At 37.4% G+C, this 16,765-nt stretch overlaps 2 protein-coding genes and 2 non-coding genes across 4 annotated transcripts in view; 3 read left to right on the top strand and 1 right to left on the bottom strand.

The window, feature by feature from the left end:
- The first annotated feature begins 1,049 nt into the window (after nucleotides 1-1,049).
- On the top strand, nucleotides 1,050-5,777 carry LOC129740324 (homeobox protein ceh-2-like). The gene is made up of 2 exons (XM_055731968.1): nucleotides 1,050-1,526; nucleotides 5,203-5,777. The coding sequence occupies exons 1-2, from the start codon at nucleotides 1,097-1,099 to the stop codon at nucleotides 5,625-5,627; spliced, it is 855 nt and encodes a 284-aa protein (XP_055587943.1). The 5' UTR covers nucleotides 1,050-1,096; the 3' UTR covers nucleotides 5,628-5,777.
- A 130-nt stretch (nucleotides 5,778-5,907) lies between these two features.
- Nucleotides 5,908-5,990, top strand: Trnal-cag (transfer RNA leucine (anticodon CAG)). Its single transcript has one exon. It is a non-coding gene; the product is annotated as a tRNA-Leu (tRNA).
- A 3,412-nt stretch (nucleotides 5,991-9,402) lies between these two features.
- On the top strand, nucleotides 9,403-9,485 carry Trnal-cag (transfer RNA leucine (anticodon CAG)). The gene has a single exon. It is a non-coding gene; the product is annotated as a tRNA-Leu (tRNA).
- A 2,795-nt stretch (nucleotides 9,486-12,280) lies between these two features.
- Nucleotides 12,281-16,765, bottom strand: part of LOC129739641 (adenylosuccinate synthetase) — a 30,838-nt gene continuing 26,353 nt past the window's right edge. Inside the window, exons 3-8 of the mRNA XM_055731125.1 lie at nucleotides 15,398-15,677; nucleotides 15,255-15,332; nucleotides 14,799-14,929; nucleotides 14,577-14,731; nucleotides 14,330-14,514; nucleotides 12,281-14,102 (exon numbers count right to left, since the gene is read on the bottom strand). Of these exons, the coding sequence (XP_055587100.1) occupies nucleotides 13,859-14,102; nucleotides 14,330-14,514; nucleotides 14,577-14,731; nucleotides 14,799-14,929; nucleotides 15,255-15,332; nucleotides 15,398-15,677 (1,073 nt within the window). The 3' untranslated portion in view covers nucleotides 12,281-13,858. The remainder of the gene's footprint in view (nucleotides 14,103-14,329; nucleotides 14,515-14,576; nucleotides 14,732-14,798; nucleotides 14,930-15,254; nucleotides 15,333-15,397; nucleotides 15,678-16,765) is intronic.

Here is a 16,765-nt window from a genome sequence, read left to right on the forward strand (position 1 = left end):
GACACCGCTAATTTGATGACGTGCATACACTCAAAAAACTTTTCACATGAATGCTACGTGAAAATGAACATAGGCTTATTGCCACCATGAAAATTATGTGGAATCTACGGGAATTTCAGGTAGTGAACAGAGCTCGCGTAGCAAGCAGTATTCACGTATTTTTCATATTAGTTATAAATGCATTCCTCTTGAAGCGTTTGGGAAGGGTTTGCTCTGCTATATGCGATTCAAGTCGATCCCATTAAAATATTAATGTATTGTATTTCTTTTCGCATATTTGAAATAAAAAAATATTTCGAAAAGGAATTTTATTTTTCCGAATAAATGCCATAACACAATAAATTTTCATTTAAAATTGGATTCCAGAAAGTTGTGTGCCGCAACATTGGAACAAAACACATTGGAGTACGACTTTCTCTGAAACTTTTTGAGCTTTTTCTGAGTCGTTTCGTCAATATGGATGCGGCTGGGGTCTGTCATCATGATACTCCTACTTCAGATTTGAATCTTCGGGTTGCAACCGCCCGGTCGTCTCAGTGCAAAACTGGTGGCAACACTGGGTATAACCAAATACGATATTAGTACTTGGTACCAACAGATGTTTCAAATTCCATTTAAAAAATTTTAAAACTTTGATGGCCTTAGTTATGAAATAATTTAGATGATTTTCCAACCCGAATATTTTGCACCGCACGCCTCACAGGTTCCTACTTCGGGGGCTGTATCTCTTCGCCCTTTTTCCCATTCCATTCCGAATCACACACTCCTCTGGCAGAGGGGAAAGATTTGGGAACGGTCAGAAACAAGGATATAATGTAGAGCAATAACGAGTAGGGATGCAACTGATAGGTGTATAAGCACGCCATCAACCAACCACCGTATTTCGGTTTTCCAACTGCCTGCCCAGGAGAAACAAAAAAAAAGGATCAAAGATGAGTAGAAAGACCTAAACGCCAGGAATAAAAGATGTACCAGGATGCGTATCCTGATTAGTGCGTGCCAGCTACTCGACCAGTGAATATATGTAAGATTTTGTGGCAAGGATATTTTGGTTCTAGTCCGTGAAAGGATACGCAATTCAATACTAGATTGCAACATGAGTTCGGAATTTAAAAATGTGGTCCTCCCGCCAACGACAAAACAAAGTGATTTCAGCATAGAGCACATTCTGACCAAGGCCGGTGAAAAATATGAACGGAAACGTGCCCGGTTCTTTCCGTTGCAGCCGGATTCATATTCCTGTTCCTCGACCAATACCTCCTCCCACAGTGATAGCCAAAGTGACCAGGATGAGTTGATGGTGTCCGAGGAAGATGACGAGGAAATTGTGGTGGATTGTTTGAGCCAATCCCGGCACCATTACCTTAGTAGTGATCAGATGCCGCGGGATCAGTTCCGGCAGCAGCTGCAAACCGACGGATTAGTGGGGGTTGCCGGTTCCGGTGCCACCGAACGGTACCTCCAGAACTGTGTTCCAAGTTTCGATTGGCTGTACTATACGCGCTATCGTCCGCCGAAACTGCCAAGTGAGTTTTTTTTATATTAAAAAGCAGACAGTAAAATTTAAATTGAATAGTGGTACACAAAATCATCAGCTAGGGATGAATCATACTCGGGGTGAAAATCCAGAGAAAAAGACAAAAAAAACCAACTGAAGCCTAGCGTAAAGAATCTCAAAATTCTAAAATTGATGTGATCTACAAATTTGAATATTTATGAAGGTTAGAAATTACAAAACACCGATCTTTTTAAAACATTTCATTGAATCGTAACAAAATATAGCTTGGGATTAGCAATTCATTTTAAATGCTCAAAACTCAAGGTCTCTCTGAAAAAAATCAATAACGACGCCGGCCACGTCCTAGTAGTCAATGAGGGTTGAAGGAAGGATTGTTAGTAAAATACTTTTTAGGATCAACCATGAACCTGTTAATCCAGTTTTTAATTGAAAGCTTGTTTTGAAAAACTCTGAAACAATATGATAAGTCGATATCACCAGCTAAAAAAAAATAAAAATGCAACACTTTCTTTTGAAAATAACTTTTGATATTCGACCACTGAGTTAAGTTCGGTCGAATATTTCTTTTTGTTTCAATAACGCAGCTTAAATTTATGCTATAGGCAATGGTTTATTTTTTTTATTTTTTATTTTTCAAATATTATCGGATAATTTTTGAATAGGTTTGAAGGTTGCCAGAATTTTTTCCAGCACGTATCCGGGCCGGACGAATCCAGGCAGTTTTAAATACAAATCTGACAAAATCCGGGAATTTGATTTAAAAATTGACCACAAATCCGGGCAATATTCGGTCGAATTTTGTTAAAACCCATAAATTACTAAACAAAAATCATGGAAATAAATATGAAAAAAATTTAATGTCAGATTTAAAATCGTATTTAAGACTACCAAAAAAACTTTTCAAGTTTTTTTTTATAAAATTAGCTTCAGAAATTTCGTTTTGAAGGCATAAATAAAAAAAAATTACAACACAATTTGTTTTTTCTTTTGTTTGATTTTCCAAATAAAGTGAATAATTCCGGGAAAAACCCGGACTTTATCCGGACTTGCCCGGATATTTGATAATGACCGTTTCGGCGTAGTTTCCCGGATTTCGTTATAAAAACCCAGATTTATTCACTTTATTCGCAAAATCAAATATCTGCTGATGCATTTCGATGCAAAACAAAAAAGGGTTTAGGTGTTTTTAGTGGTGGTTTTCGTTGAATAATTTCGAGTTTCGACCAGATTTGCCAGGATTTTGCCTGGTTTTTTGGGTTGAAAATTTTGAAATCAAATGCCCGATTTTCAGATAAAATAGCCTGGATTTTCCCGGCCTGTTCGGGAAAAAGACTGGCACCCATAGTTTACTACTTTACTTGCAAAATCGAACCAAAAACTCAAATACAGTTTTGATAAGTTTTGATTTTTGCGTCCGAACGTACAAAATCAAAATCAGAAATTTGATTTGGAGTCCTTTTTAACAACTCAAACGTTACTGACTTACTTCGTAAAAGCAAAATTAAAATTTTAAATAATTTAATTTACATTTCCTCTTGCATGCTTTAGAATAATGTGTGGATTTTGGTAAGATTTTTTCGGTTATTTGCCAGTTTTTTTTTAATTTGAATTAAAATGCCTGTTTTTCGCAGATTTTATTAAAACGGTCAGAACTACCAGTCTCGGATAGGTGTGGCAGAAATTCTAAGTTTCAAAAATTGTAGGCATCAATCCAACCTATCTTTTAATGTAAAACCAATTTTTTTTATTTTAAAAGATGAAAATATGACTTCAAACAATAACAGCCGTGGCACAGTGATCAAAAAACCCAGAAAAGCTGGCAGAAAGTCGATTTTCGAAGCGCTTAAAATTATTACACCATGTTTCCGATATTTTCAGGCTACACCAAACCATGAAATTAGTAGTCATAAATTTACCCGTTATGCAGTTCTCAAAGAAAGTCTAAGAAAGGTTTGAATATTTTTTGCAAATTTGGCAAAGATTTGCTTACATTGATTGACGAATAGATAACAAAATCTTTATTTTTATTTTTATTTTTTTGTTTGGCATATTTTACACCTAATTCAATGATTTTTTTTTTGTTTTTAGCTGCAGTTGAATTTTTTAAAATGTAATCTTGTTACAAAACACGATATTTTTTTAAGGTTTTTAAACTTCAACTCTCGAGTGAGCTTTCGTTACGTCGTTGTAAACATCATAAGAATTCACAGAAAACTGCTACGAATGTTATCAAATTAACTTTAGAATTTCTATTTCACATATAGAACATGTTGTTCATGCTACAAATATTTTAAATGGAAAGAAGTTGCGACTAGTTTATGTCGGTTTTTGTATTTTTTCGTAATAAAACTGTTTGTTTACATTTTGTTTCATACGACGTAATAAAAGCTTACGCGAGAACTAGAGAGTGAAAAAAAAAACTCCACACAACTCTGTTCTAATTTTAAGTATTTAGGATAGATTCCTGCATTTCTGGGCTACAAAATATTGCAATTGGCCTGCCTTTTTTTGCCATTTATGGAGACCGATTTTGAAAAGCAGAACCACTTTTTTCTTCAAATTTGACTTCTAAGCAAATAACCTCTCGGATGACGAGCTAAGTTGATTTTTGGTAGGTTCTTCAGATTCAGTGTTCTCAAAAATCCATTCTTAGGACATCTTCAGTCATATTTTGAAGCGCTATCAATATGAATGTCTGTGTAATTTTTCTACCATTTTTTACAACTCCCAAAACTTGATAGAATTACGGTTTCTCAAATATTCTTCTGATAAATGATCAAATCATAGAACCTATTTGCTGATTGAAGTTCATGAGAACCAATGGAAATTTAAAAAATTTGACATATGACATATGAAAAATATTCAAAAATAAAAATCTGAAATAAAAGTAAAACATAAAAAATAATGAAGGATTAAGTGTCTTTATCTCGTGTAAAATTTAAATGAAGTGTTTTTCGTTAAAAACAGAATGAATGATAATTTAAGAAAAAAAACTTTTAGCTATACCTCAATGTTAAAATATTGATCAGTAATTGGGAAACTATTAAAAAGTTCTCATCTAACATAAAATTTCTATATTAACGCGTTAATTAATGAAAAATTGAAAAAGTGTTCAGTAAAAGAGCGTTGACATGTCAGTCTGTTTTGGTTCAATTTATTTGTGCTGTTATTTTGAGTTAACTTTAGATACAATGAACATTTCGAGAATGTGAGACATTTTCTGTTAGAAAATTTTTAATAAAGGGAACACTCACTGAGTGAGACATGAATTTTTTTCAAGTTCTTACGGTGAAAAAAAATAATTTCAAGTAAAATTTGAAAATGATGAGTTTTTTTCAGTAAAATTAATCATAATATTAGTGAACAATTTTAGTAATTTTCAGAGCCAAAAATGTTAAAAAAGATACTTTTGGCCAGCATTTTTAAAGAATTGGACTATTGTGCGTGGGTTGGATCGTCCTACTTTTCAATAGATTTTTGTTTGTAAGAAATTTGTTAGCTCTGTCTCAGGGTAGAAAGCAAAAGGCATGATTTTGAGTCATTAAAAATTACTAAAGAAACTAAATATATTTTTTGTCTGAGAACGTCAATGTGATGTTTAACCAACCAGAAGCTGTATGATAATCTGTGGACATAACACAAACCCTCTAATTTAGGCTTCCATTTTCCAATCTTCCTTCCAGGACCACAGAAGGCAGGCCCGGTCAAGCGGACGCCCGGCCGACTACCGCGAGTGCCTTTCACCCCGGCCCAGCTCAGTGCCCTTGAGGATGCCTACAAAGTGTCCACGTATCTCAGCTCCGAGGAAGCCAACCAGTTGGCCTACGGGCTGGAGCTGACCAATACCCGAGTCAAGATCTGGTTCCAGAATCGGCGAGCTCGCGACAGACGCGAAAAGCGGGAAGCTTCCGCCCTGAGTATTCCTGGAAGTTCCGAAAGTGGTGTCCGGCCGCCGAATTCGCCCACCTCCCGCGCCCTCATCGCCGGTGCTCATTATTTTGGATCCGTACGGTCCAGCAGCTCGCCGCCACAGCCGCCGTCGGTTAAGGATGGCGGCAACAGCAGTAGCCCCGAGTACAAACCGCCATACTTGATGCAATCCAAATGACCGCGCATCTTTTTTTTCTGGTGCACGCGCTGGTTGGCTATATGTGATATGTGAGCATAATGCTCTGTAAATAGATTATTTCTGACAGAATGCGAGTTGGAAGACGGACGCATGTGTACATAAGATGAAAATTAGTTGATGCTTTTTCTACTGACGGGTTTGTCCGAGCGCTTATAGATTAAAAAGATTCTATTTATATGAAAAACTTTTTGTGTGGATTTTTATTGCTTCGATGACATCATAGCGGATCGTTTGTGAGAAATAGAAATGGAAATTGTAAGTCAGGATGGCCGAGCGGTCTAAGGCGCTACGTTCAGGTCGTAGTCTTCTCTGAAGGCGTGGGTTCGAATCCCACTTCTGACAAATATTATTTTGGGGATACATAAATCAATAAATTTTGTTTACCATAAACTCACGCAGAAAAAAAACTATAGATATATCAGTTAAATTACGCGTCTACTAGAACATAAATATGGTTGTTCGGTTCTGACCCTAAAAATACGATCAAGACAATCATCAGATTATGCAATGCTACACAAATGGCTATGGCTAAACTAGCGATACTTAAAATCCAATATGATGGCTGTTTTGACCGTAACTGCTATTCCCCCTGAAAGTAGACAACTGTAGATTTGAAATATGAATAAAGGGCGAACACGAAATTATTGCGACACCGAAAATGTCATGCCAATTTTCCTATACTGTTTAGAATCAAACCAAAATGTTAGGGTAGTATTATACATATATTTACTTCAAACATTAGAAAGAAAGTTCAAAGAAAAGTTAATCGATGGAGCCTTGAGTGTAAAATTGAACGCATTTTTGCTTGATGCCCTCCATCAAAGTCGTTACAGTGTCATCCGGTACCAGTTTCTCAGTTTTTTTTCATTTTCTCAACAAGTCCTTCTCGTCTTTGACTATCTTCTTGCTCTTCCGAAGTTCCCGCTTAATTATTGTCCAGTACTGCTTCACAGGGCGCAGCGTCATACCACTCCAGAACACTTTTAGAATAGTGGCATGATGCCAAATCTGGCCAACACGATGGAGCTTCGTCGTGCTGCTGCAAGAACGGCAAAAGGCGCTCCTCGAGGCACTCAGATTTGTACATCTCGCCATTTACTGCGTCCTTTGTCGCGAAAGGCTCACTCCCCCCTCAGTCCGCAACAGCAGATAACGAGATAAATATTGGAGGCGAGCTTCGACATTTTCTTCTTCTTAAATTCGTCGTCCACGTCGAACTTGCTCTTGCCGGTGAAAAACTCCAACCCTGGAATTTGCCTAAAATCGGCTTTTATATACGTTTCGTCGTCCATCACACAGCAGCCATATTTTGTCAGCATCTTCTCGTAGAGCTTCCGTGCCCGAGTTTTAGCCGTCGATTGCTACCGCTCATCGCGGTTTGGGAAGTTCTGTACCTTGTATTTATGTATGTAGTCCAGCTCTTTTCTTTGCATTCTGGACGTAGCTCTGCGACATGCCGATCTTTTTAGCCAAATCACGGCTTGAGACGTTGGGATTTGCTTTAATCATCCGCTTCACGTTTCTCTCCGCCTTTTTGTTCTCCGGTCCCGATTTTCTTCCAGCTCCTTTGCCGTGGTCCAACGTCAACCGCTACAATACATTTTTTTTTTTAATAAAACGCATATATTACAACCGATTTTGTTGGTCTCATGGCTGAGATCTGCTGGGGGAAGTAAAACACCTTGGCCCAGAAAAAAAGGTTTCGTTAAAAGTCCGGCCGATAGAATAATGTAAATATTCGAAAACTTACGCGATATTATTGGTTTGGGACCGGAAATCAGGAGTTCTATGTTGTTTCTGACCGGGAATCCAAATTACGCCCGCTGCTTCTTGTTGCCCATAGGTATCTAATGCCGTATTCGTTTTCACCGTGGTGATCCACCGGTTGTGTACCAAGTGCTGTCCAAGCGTTTTTTTATATGAAGATGACAGCAGTTGGTGCACAACCGGTTGACCACCAGATGAAAACGAATACGGCATAAAACGAAGTAAGATTATTTAACAAAAAAAATAGCCAAATCGGAACGGGAGAATTGGAAGCAAAATCTAAACGAAAAAGTGACCCAACGGCAACGCACAATATACCAAAAATTGGAATGTTTTCAATTTTTTTAAAAATATTTTTATAAAAGAGAAAGTTTAAGGCCAGTTACGTTAATGTCCAACACAGTAAAAAATCTTCACTTGAAAAAGTACGTAGATATTTGCCACCCTGAAAATAACATGAAATCTACAGTGAGGGGAAAAATAAAGTGTCCAAATTATTATTTAACGAAAACACATCGTAATCATTTTTAAAATATTGTTTATTATGTTCTTTTCAATTTTTGTTAATGTTGCGCTGTTAAAAAAAGAAAGTTTTTCTGTAGAAAAAAACAGTTAATATTCCAAAAAAAAACAGGGGCCCAACAAATTGTCCAGATCAGTACAGCTTCAAATAATTCAAGGCAAATAAGAACGATTTAATAATGTTTATGGCCTCCTTCAGTCTTCAACAGCTCCTGCAAGCGCTTCGGCATACTTACTTTCAACAAGGTTGTGCAAGTGTTGTGGGTCGAGTTCTTCCCACGCACGCTCCAGGGCATTAGTCACACCAGTCTTTTCAATCCGAGCATCGAGGATGGCCCACAGATTTTCGATGGGGTTCAGATCAGGTCTTTGTGGGGCCGTTCAAGGGGTTTGATGCGGCAGGAACGGAAAATGACTTCGTCAGATTGGCCGTTGGCTTCAAATCGTTATCCTGCTGTAAAACGAAGCGCTCTTCGAGGCCCGTCTTGATGAGGGATACCTCGAGGTTTTCCCGCAGGATATTGCAATATGACTCAGCTGTCATGATTCCGTCGATTTTTACCCAAGAAAAGCACCCCCACACCATCACGTTACCTCCTCCGTGCTTGACTGTTCCTTGGATATGGCGGTCTTGGAGCTCTTCACCCGACTTGCGCCACATATGATCCCGCTTCTTCCGGTTGAATAGCTCGAATTTGGATTCGTCGGCCCACAACAATGTTTTCCAGTACTCGAGTTGTTTACCGGCGTGTTCCTTGGTGAAATTGAGCCGCTCAGCCTTGTTCACCTGGCTGTTGAAAGGCCTTCTCACTGCGATCTTGCTATGGTACTCCTTTGCAAGGTACTCCTTTGGATGCGGCGACGGACAGTACGACGCAATACCGAAAATTTGAGCTCTTCCTGTATCTGTCGGATCGTTATTATTGCGTTTTTCATCACTTCAAGAATGATTTTCTTGTCCGTTCTGGCACCTGTCTCGGGCTTCAGTCCTCTTCCCGGGCGATCCACCACCGATCCGAACGTGTTCATCTTCTTCATGATTTATGATACCGCTGTCTTGCTGACTTCGTAGTGCTTGGCCACTTCCCGGTGCGTTTGACCGTTATTCACATCACGAACAACCAGTTTCCGGATGGACAACGGAATGGAACCAGAAATTTATGCGTTCTCCATATTTTACAACTCTGAATGTAGACACCTGTATGAATACTCCAGAGCCAAGACAGTTGTTTATGAAACGTCAAAATACACAAAACAAACAAATTCGTTGAATTTGAACCAGAAAAATAAATTGAAAACAAAATAATTTGGACACTTTATTTCGCAATCACTGTACGTTGCAAACAGACCTGACTTAAGCATAGCTTATAAAATCTTTTTTTACCATCTGTTTCAAACAATCGTTTTTGGAGCCTTAAGTGGCTAAATAGACGAGATTTACATATTAAAGGACGCTTTGTCACAAGTCAGGATGGCCGAGCGGTCTAAGGCGCTACGTTCAGGTCGTAGTCTTCTCTGAAGGCGTGGGTTCGAATCCCACTTCTGACAAGAAATGTCGTTTTTTACTGTTGTTCTTGAAGAAGGTCTTATAAAGAAACTAGCAGACCCGGTAAACTTCGTCTTACCATGTTAAACTTGGCGTCCATTTTCCTTTTTCTTCGCTGTTGGACTTTAAAAAGGCATCAAATCTTGAGTTGTTAATCATCTCGCTTTCTTGGACATGTCCTAGTTTTTTTTTACATATCCACCATACGTACGTTCACCGTGGTGGAATTGGCTAACGCGCCGTTGTACCGAAGCGGAGATTGCAGGTTCGAGTCCTGTCGGTGAGCCGTTGTATCTTTTTCGAAATTTTCATGATATTTACGGCTTATGTTCTTTCGTTCTTTGATAGTTCATGTTTCTCTAATTTCTTTCATCACATATGAAAATGTGATCATTTTCAGGTACAAAGATGTACCAAGCGATTTCATAACATCAGTATTGATTACATATCCATCTTTTGCGTTTGCTCGAATTGTCCCGCTTAATTATATCGGAATCAAATCTAAGAGTTTTAACTCAATTCTACGAGTCTTCATAAATTATAAAAAAATTTGCTTCAATCAATCTACCATGAATATTGCGAATAGATATCAGCTTCCCGTTGCAAATTCGTTTTTTTAGCACTCACCGTAACCGTCAAAGTTGGCAAGTCTCATGCTAAAAAAATCCATTCTTTGTAACTTGTTCCATAAATAACATATGTTGATAATATCTATGTTTCAGTTCACTTTAGGGTTGAAATCGAAATCAAAAGTTTTTCATTTAATGGAATTTATTGCAAATGCAATTTTACGGAAGAAGAATTTTGAATATCGAGACAATTTTTGGAGTATTTGCCCAATATTTTGCCTAGCGCAGCACTTTTAGCTCCCATGAAGCTTTGGATGGTATATTTTTTAGAACTGAAGAAATAAAAAACATAAGAGAAGATTTTTAACAAACCATTTTCAATCAGCTTTTTGTTCACTATCCTAATCCTTGGAAGTGGTTACTAATATCCATATTTTCATCAAAACCATGTCCAAAAAAAAGTTCGCCCCAAAAATTGAAAATTAAATTTCTTTGAACATTAACTCAATAAATCAAGTTTTCTTGATTTATTGGAAAGGAAATAAATATGGATTTGAAAGGAGAAAAAAAATGTTTCAATTTTTTGTTATTAAACTGTATTACAGCATTTTTATTATTATCTTTTTTTATTATTCCTACATTGTTATTTTCATTAAAGAAACATCGGGGCAAGTGCAAATGGGTATCATCACAGTTCAACTTTCATATTCTTTCAAAAAGAAAAATACTTTAAAATGAATTTAATACTTCTTCCTGTTTGTCTTTTTATCACCTTTCATTGATACATATATCTGCAGTTTTTCTCCAGAATACAATAAAGCTAGGTACTACAATTTTTCTGAATACTGTTTAGCCAAAAGATCTCCATTTACAAAGACATTTAATAATTTTTGAATATCCGCTTCAGATTTAACACTCGGGTACCCTTCCTGACAATTTTAGAGAAAAATGTGTATATGTGTTTCATGGCTAAAAGGCGCGTTGCATTTTGTTTCACCGTGTGAAATGACAGGAGTTAGTATTATTTTCCACAATTTCAGGCCATAATAAGAACGTATCAAAAAAAAATATGCTTCTGGAATATCAATCACAAAAAAAATCAACAAAAAAGCGGATCTAAAGTCTCTTCTGTGTTGCCAAAGTATGGTAAACAAAAACACACGTTTATGTAAAGTTCGTACTTGAATGCTGTGTAAACAAACAGGGAACCTGTAAACAGTTTTTCGGTGAACGATTTAAAAAAAAGTTGAGTTTATTTAGTCAGATTGTTTATTGTGGCCCAAACATTTATAAATTAAGAAATCGTGCATACATTTTTTGTAAATTTTGAACGTTTGCACTTCTTTGCATTCGGCCTTTAAATGAACATCAAACCTTTATAATCCATTTTAAAGGACAGGCTCTTGTTCAGTTCATGTGTCTGTTCATTTTAAACGGATTATGTAGTTGTTCTGTAAATTTAAAGGCGCTTTATACATCTTTCGTTAAGCACATTTGCACATGTTCGAAAAATGTTTCTATCGTATTGGATTATAAACCAAATCTTTCTATTTATCTTTTTTCAAATGTGCGCAAAGAGTCCATACCATTATTTCATATGCATCAGTACTAAATTCATATTTTTCAGACAACAATTCCTTCTTTAAATAACACAAATTAATCTAGGATCTAGGAATCAAGAAGAAAAAAACACATCTAGGCTTCATATGGTCACCACATGCATTGAAATTATGCTTGGTTGAAAAATGCGCGCCCAAATATTCCCACTAATCACAATCAGTATGCTATGCCATGGTTACTACCCTTTCTCGACATTTGCTTACGACCCCTCGACCTTGGAAACGAAAAACAAACTGCCCAGCGCCCAAAGGAAAAAAAATCTCTCGAAAAAATGCAAGCCATGACTTTAATTTGATTCAAAAAACTACAAATTAAATTATTACGGACAATTGATGCGACTTTTGGTTATTTTTATTCTATATAAACCGATTCGCATGTCTACAGAATATTCTAAAAATAATTTCATTTGAATCGTTTGGGCCATTTCGGAGGAGTAGTACTACAAACACCGTTACAAGAGAATTTTATATAATAGATTATACTTTCTCAGATCGACTACTCTGTTGTTACACTTAAGGTATAACTCCATAGCGCGAAATAATAAGACAAAAAAACAATACTTTATGTGATATTGTGATAAATCACTGGTCAAAAAACACAACAACATCTTCTGAGAAATAGTTATTTTATTTATATTACAATACGCCTTAACATAAACTCAACACTAAGGTGACCCAAACTCAGGCTATAACTGGTTCTTGGCATACCGGAAGCTCACATGCCAAATTGAGTCCGAACAGACAGAGTCTGAAGTTAAATTGAGACTTATGGCATTTTGTTTAGGACCAGCCGGTTTCTTTTGAATATGGGTTTTTTTAAGGCTTAAATTATGACACATTATGACACAAATTATAGTTATTTCACATAGAACCAGTTTATCATGTCTCTCCCGAAAAAAATGTTTCAAAATTCCATACGAATTTCAGGCGTTCGTTTTGCGACCCCTTCCCGTTTTGCGATCGGACTTAAATTATGCATATGACCTTCTGGCATTCCAATGATCAATCGAAGCCTAATGCGCGTAAGATTTATCGAGTTTTATTATCCCCGTACACAATATTGGGGCACTTTACTCAACACTTTGCCTTTTAGCTTAAACTTAAATGTTGTTTGTAATAAAAAAAAAATCATTGAAAGTGCTTGCAGCGTTTATACAATTTAATATTTATAGTAGTGAAAAACGTGTGATCAGTTTCGCCATGTAATGGCGACCAGCAAAAATGCCACTTATCTATAATAACACATCTGCCTTAAATTTACTTGCGTTCAAAGTTCAAAGACCAAAATCGGGTTTAACATACTAACAATGTTTGTCTCTTACCTATCAGCTAGGGGATTGTGGAAAAGGTTACAATCTAATGGGTGTACTCAAAATCATTCGATTCTGCATAGTATAGTGCAATCATAAAACGTGCTGTTAATAAGCTGATGTAGTAGTAGCTACTACTAAAAGAATTCTTTTTATGTAAAATCTAACTACGTTGTATTTTTATTCAGTTATAGTTCCTTAATTGCGTGGGCATAGTTTGATGTGTTAACCCTTCATGTTAGGCTATTCTTCGTTTATTTGTGCGATAAATCGTACTGAATGTGGTGTTTTATCTTTCTCATAGTTTCATCTCGGTTAAGTATTTGCTTTATTTGGCACTGAAGCCACATAGTTAACGTTGAATTTAGTAGTTTAAACGATTTAGGATGCTCGTTTGATAGCGAAATTTCACTTTTTTTTGTAAACAACAATTCACATTGATATATTTTAGACGACCGGTAAACATAATTTTGTTATTTTAGTTTAAAATTGTTCCATTATTTTTACAAAAGTTCAAACACTCGGTATTCGAGATTTATTGTTAGGAAACACAAACAAAATTTATTTTTTGTAGTCCTATCATTTACGTTACCAGAGCGAATGTAATATAAGTAGTTTCACAAAATTGTACTCAGAAACCAGAAAAACGAAACGAAATTATGTTTATTAATGGGAATAGTAGTCTATTACTATCCCCATCTCAATTCGGCGAAAATGAATTCATTAAAATTTGAAACGCTTATGTTCGTACAAATTGAAGTTTCCCTTATGTTGCTCACATTTCCAATAATTTCGACACTGCCGCGTATTATCCTGCAATCTTTCGCGATGTAGGAAGAAAGCAAACGCACCAACCGTTGCGAACTTCTTCGGCTAATTAATCCTTAACATTGATAATCGATTCACGGCCCTTGCCAACACCGATCCACCTTACCGGCACGCCCAGGTCGTTTTCGATCAGCCGGATGTAGTCCTGCGCTTCCGGTGGCAGTTCATTGAAGTCCCGCACGTTCTCGGTGGACTTGAGCCAGCCGGGCATGGTAATGTAGTTCACCTCGACCTGGCCCAACTCGGTGATCGAACCCGGGAAGTAGTTGATCCGTTCGCCGTTCAGGTTGTAGCTGAGATAGTTAGGAATATTCAAAAAAAATTTTTTTTGAATGATTTGATAGCAAATAAGACCGTTATAAATGATTTTTAGAAAATTTAGAACCAGCTAAGATACATCAGGGTAAGTGGAGAAGATTTTTCGTAAATTTCAACTTTGAAAAAATGAGGTTCAATTTTAATGAGATACTGCTGAACTCAAAACTAAACACGTTGCTAACAAATGTTCATAGCAACTCACCTAACAGCTACTTTAATTTCCTTGAGTGTATCGAGAATGTCGAGTTTTGTTAAGCAAAGTGAAGTGTAGCCGTTAACCATTCCGGTATATCGCAGCAAGGCCAAATCCAGCCAGCCACATCTGCGCACTCTTTTCGTAGTAACGCCAATCTCACCGCCTCGTTTTTGCAAAAAGGAACCAATTTCCTGCAAAAAAAAACAATAGTTTTCTTTAGATGAATTTTGAGACATTTCCTGGGTTTCCTTACATCATGCAACTCGGTAGGGAATGGACCATCGCCGACGCGGGTCGTGTACGCTTTCACGACCCCAATAACTTCACCAATTGTCTGCGGTGGAAGTCCAAGACCAGTGAGCACTCCTCCAATACTACAATTGCTGCTGGTTACGTACGGGTAAGTACCTGGGAAAAGATTCGAGGTTACGATTTCAAAACACCCTCTCCTTCAAAAGGTTTCATCTCAAAGTACCAAAATCTATGTCCAGCATAGCGGCATTCGCACCCTCGACCAGAACGCTTCGGCCTTCCTTGAGCGACGTGTGCAAGAAGGATATGGTATCATGCACAAGGGGTCGCAGCCTCTCCGCGTACTCGCCATATCTGTAAACGAGAGCGTTTTGGGGAACGACGGATTAGTTTTTTCTAGGGTGGTGTTCTGTATCACGAGAACAAACACACAGAGAGTTTTATTTTGCTGGTCTACCGGGTGGAGAGCTCACGCAAACCGAGCCTTCTCCTACCCCATTACTTATTTAAAACCATCGATTCAGTCAACTCGGGACCAAATCGGAAACTCTTTTTTTTACCAGAACCTAAAAGAACATTGGAAAAAAGAAAGCCAAGAATTGGTGTCAAATAGGATATACGTGTTAACCTAGGGTTACGCTAATGAATCACGAGAATGCCTTCAAGTCGTAGTACCCACCTTTTAAGCTCAGCTTCAACGTCGACCTCAAAGGTAGTCGGATACAGTCTTTTGTACATGTTAACCATAGACTCGAATCTAAAATGTTAATGAATTAAAATTAATTTTGGTTTCTCGTGTAACGACTGTGTGACCACACATACTTTTCGCTGAAGACTTTGAAGTCTCCCAGGAGATCAGACACGCGAATACCGTTGCGAGTAGCCTTGCTAGAGTAACATGGTCCAATACCCTTCTTTGTGGTGCCCAGCGATTTGCCTCCCTTCTCGGCTTCCTGCAAGCCATCTACCTGTTGGTGCAGATCGAACACCAAATGTGCGCGATTGGATATGATCAACCGCTTCTCCCAATCGGTCAATCCCTTGGCTTCGTTTTTGGCCAGTTCCTCAAACAGCCCCGGCAGATGAATGACAACTCCATTTCCTGTTCGATGAAAAAATGAGAAAAAATGGAATGAAAATTAATTTTTGAAGGTTTATTTTCAATTGATGAACTATGTTCACGATAGAACCGCAAATTAAAGTAGAACAGTAATATTCCTTGGGAAATATAACAGGCCACTTGTTGATGACCTGCGCTTACATCCAATAAAAATTTACACAGGAGAAATTCAACAGCTTGTTGAGTAAGGTGCCAGATGCGTTTCTGGTTGAAGTCTTTAAAAGCACAGCGATTTTCATGTTTCTATTTTCCTGAGACTCATATTTCAACGAACACTAAAATCTGACTAGGATTGTTCTGTAGTTATAGCTGCCAGAACATGGTCCGCTTACCTTCCTCCGCGATAGATGCCCTTCTAATGCTACTAATGAATGTGATACGGTTGTTTGGCCTTTTGAGGAGACACGCGAACTCATATCTCGTAAAATGTGTACGTACTTCGAATGACAAGACGACAGCAATCATTATAAATTGCACAGTTTGATTGTATAGCGTATCATCACCAGCAACATCGATTTTATCGACTTTGACCTACCGATGCAATTCTGTTTGTGTTGTGAATGATCGTTCACGATTCACAAAAAAAAAATACAACTACGCTACAGTGTCAAACACGTGTGTTCTAATTCTGTAAATCACCAAATTTTTAATTGTTCTGGCAAAAAGCGAACGGTTTCCACCACCGTAAATTTTATCATTCTTGCTATTGCCGAGCCTGTTATATTTACTGATACAATCACGTAACGATGACAAATTTCCAACAGTTGTGGCTTGCCAAGATGATGTCTGAGTAACAGTTTTGCAAATAAGTGAGGTATGTACTGTACAATGAGCTGAGTCGATTCGGGACATTTCGGATTTCTCTCACCCTGAGGTCTGAAAAGCTTCGTTTTGGTGCAAAACTCATCCAGAAATTTGTGCAGCATTTTTAAAGGAACATGAAAAAAATTCCACTTTAGGTTGGTATGGAGAAATTGAACATTTCGTTCTGAAAACGAACAAGATTTTACTTTGAATTCAGAAACAGAGCCATCTAATTGTTTTGTGCCAATTAAAATTGAAACAGTTTG

Source organism: Uranotaenia lowii, chromosome 1 (genome assembly GCF_029784155.1).
Source record: "Uranotaenia lowii strain MFRU-FL chromosome 1, ASM2978415v1, whole genome shotgun sequence".
NCBI classification, from domain to species: domain Eukaryota; kingdom Metazoa; phylum Arthropoda; class Insecta; order Diptera; family Culicidae; genus Uranotaenia; species Uranotaenia lowii.

Coding starts and splice junctions, on each gene's coding strand:
- LOC129740324 (XM_055731968.1), top strand. CDS start 1,097: ATGAGTTCGGAATTTAAAAATGTGGTCCTCCCGCCAACGACAAAACAA. Junction 1,527..5,202: donor TCGTCCGCCGAAACTGCCAA/GTGAGTTTTTTT, acceptor TCTTCCTTCCAG/GACCACAGAAGGCAGGCCCG.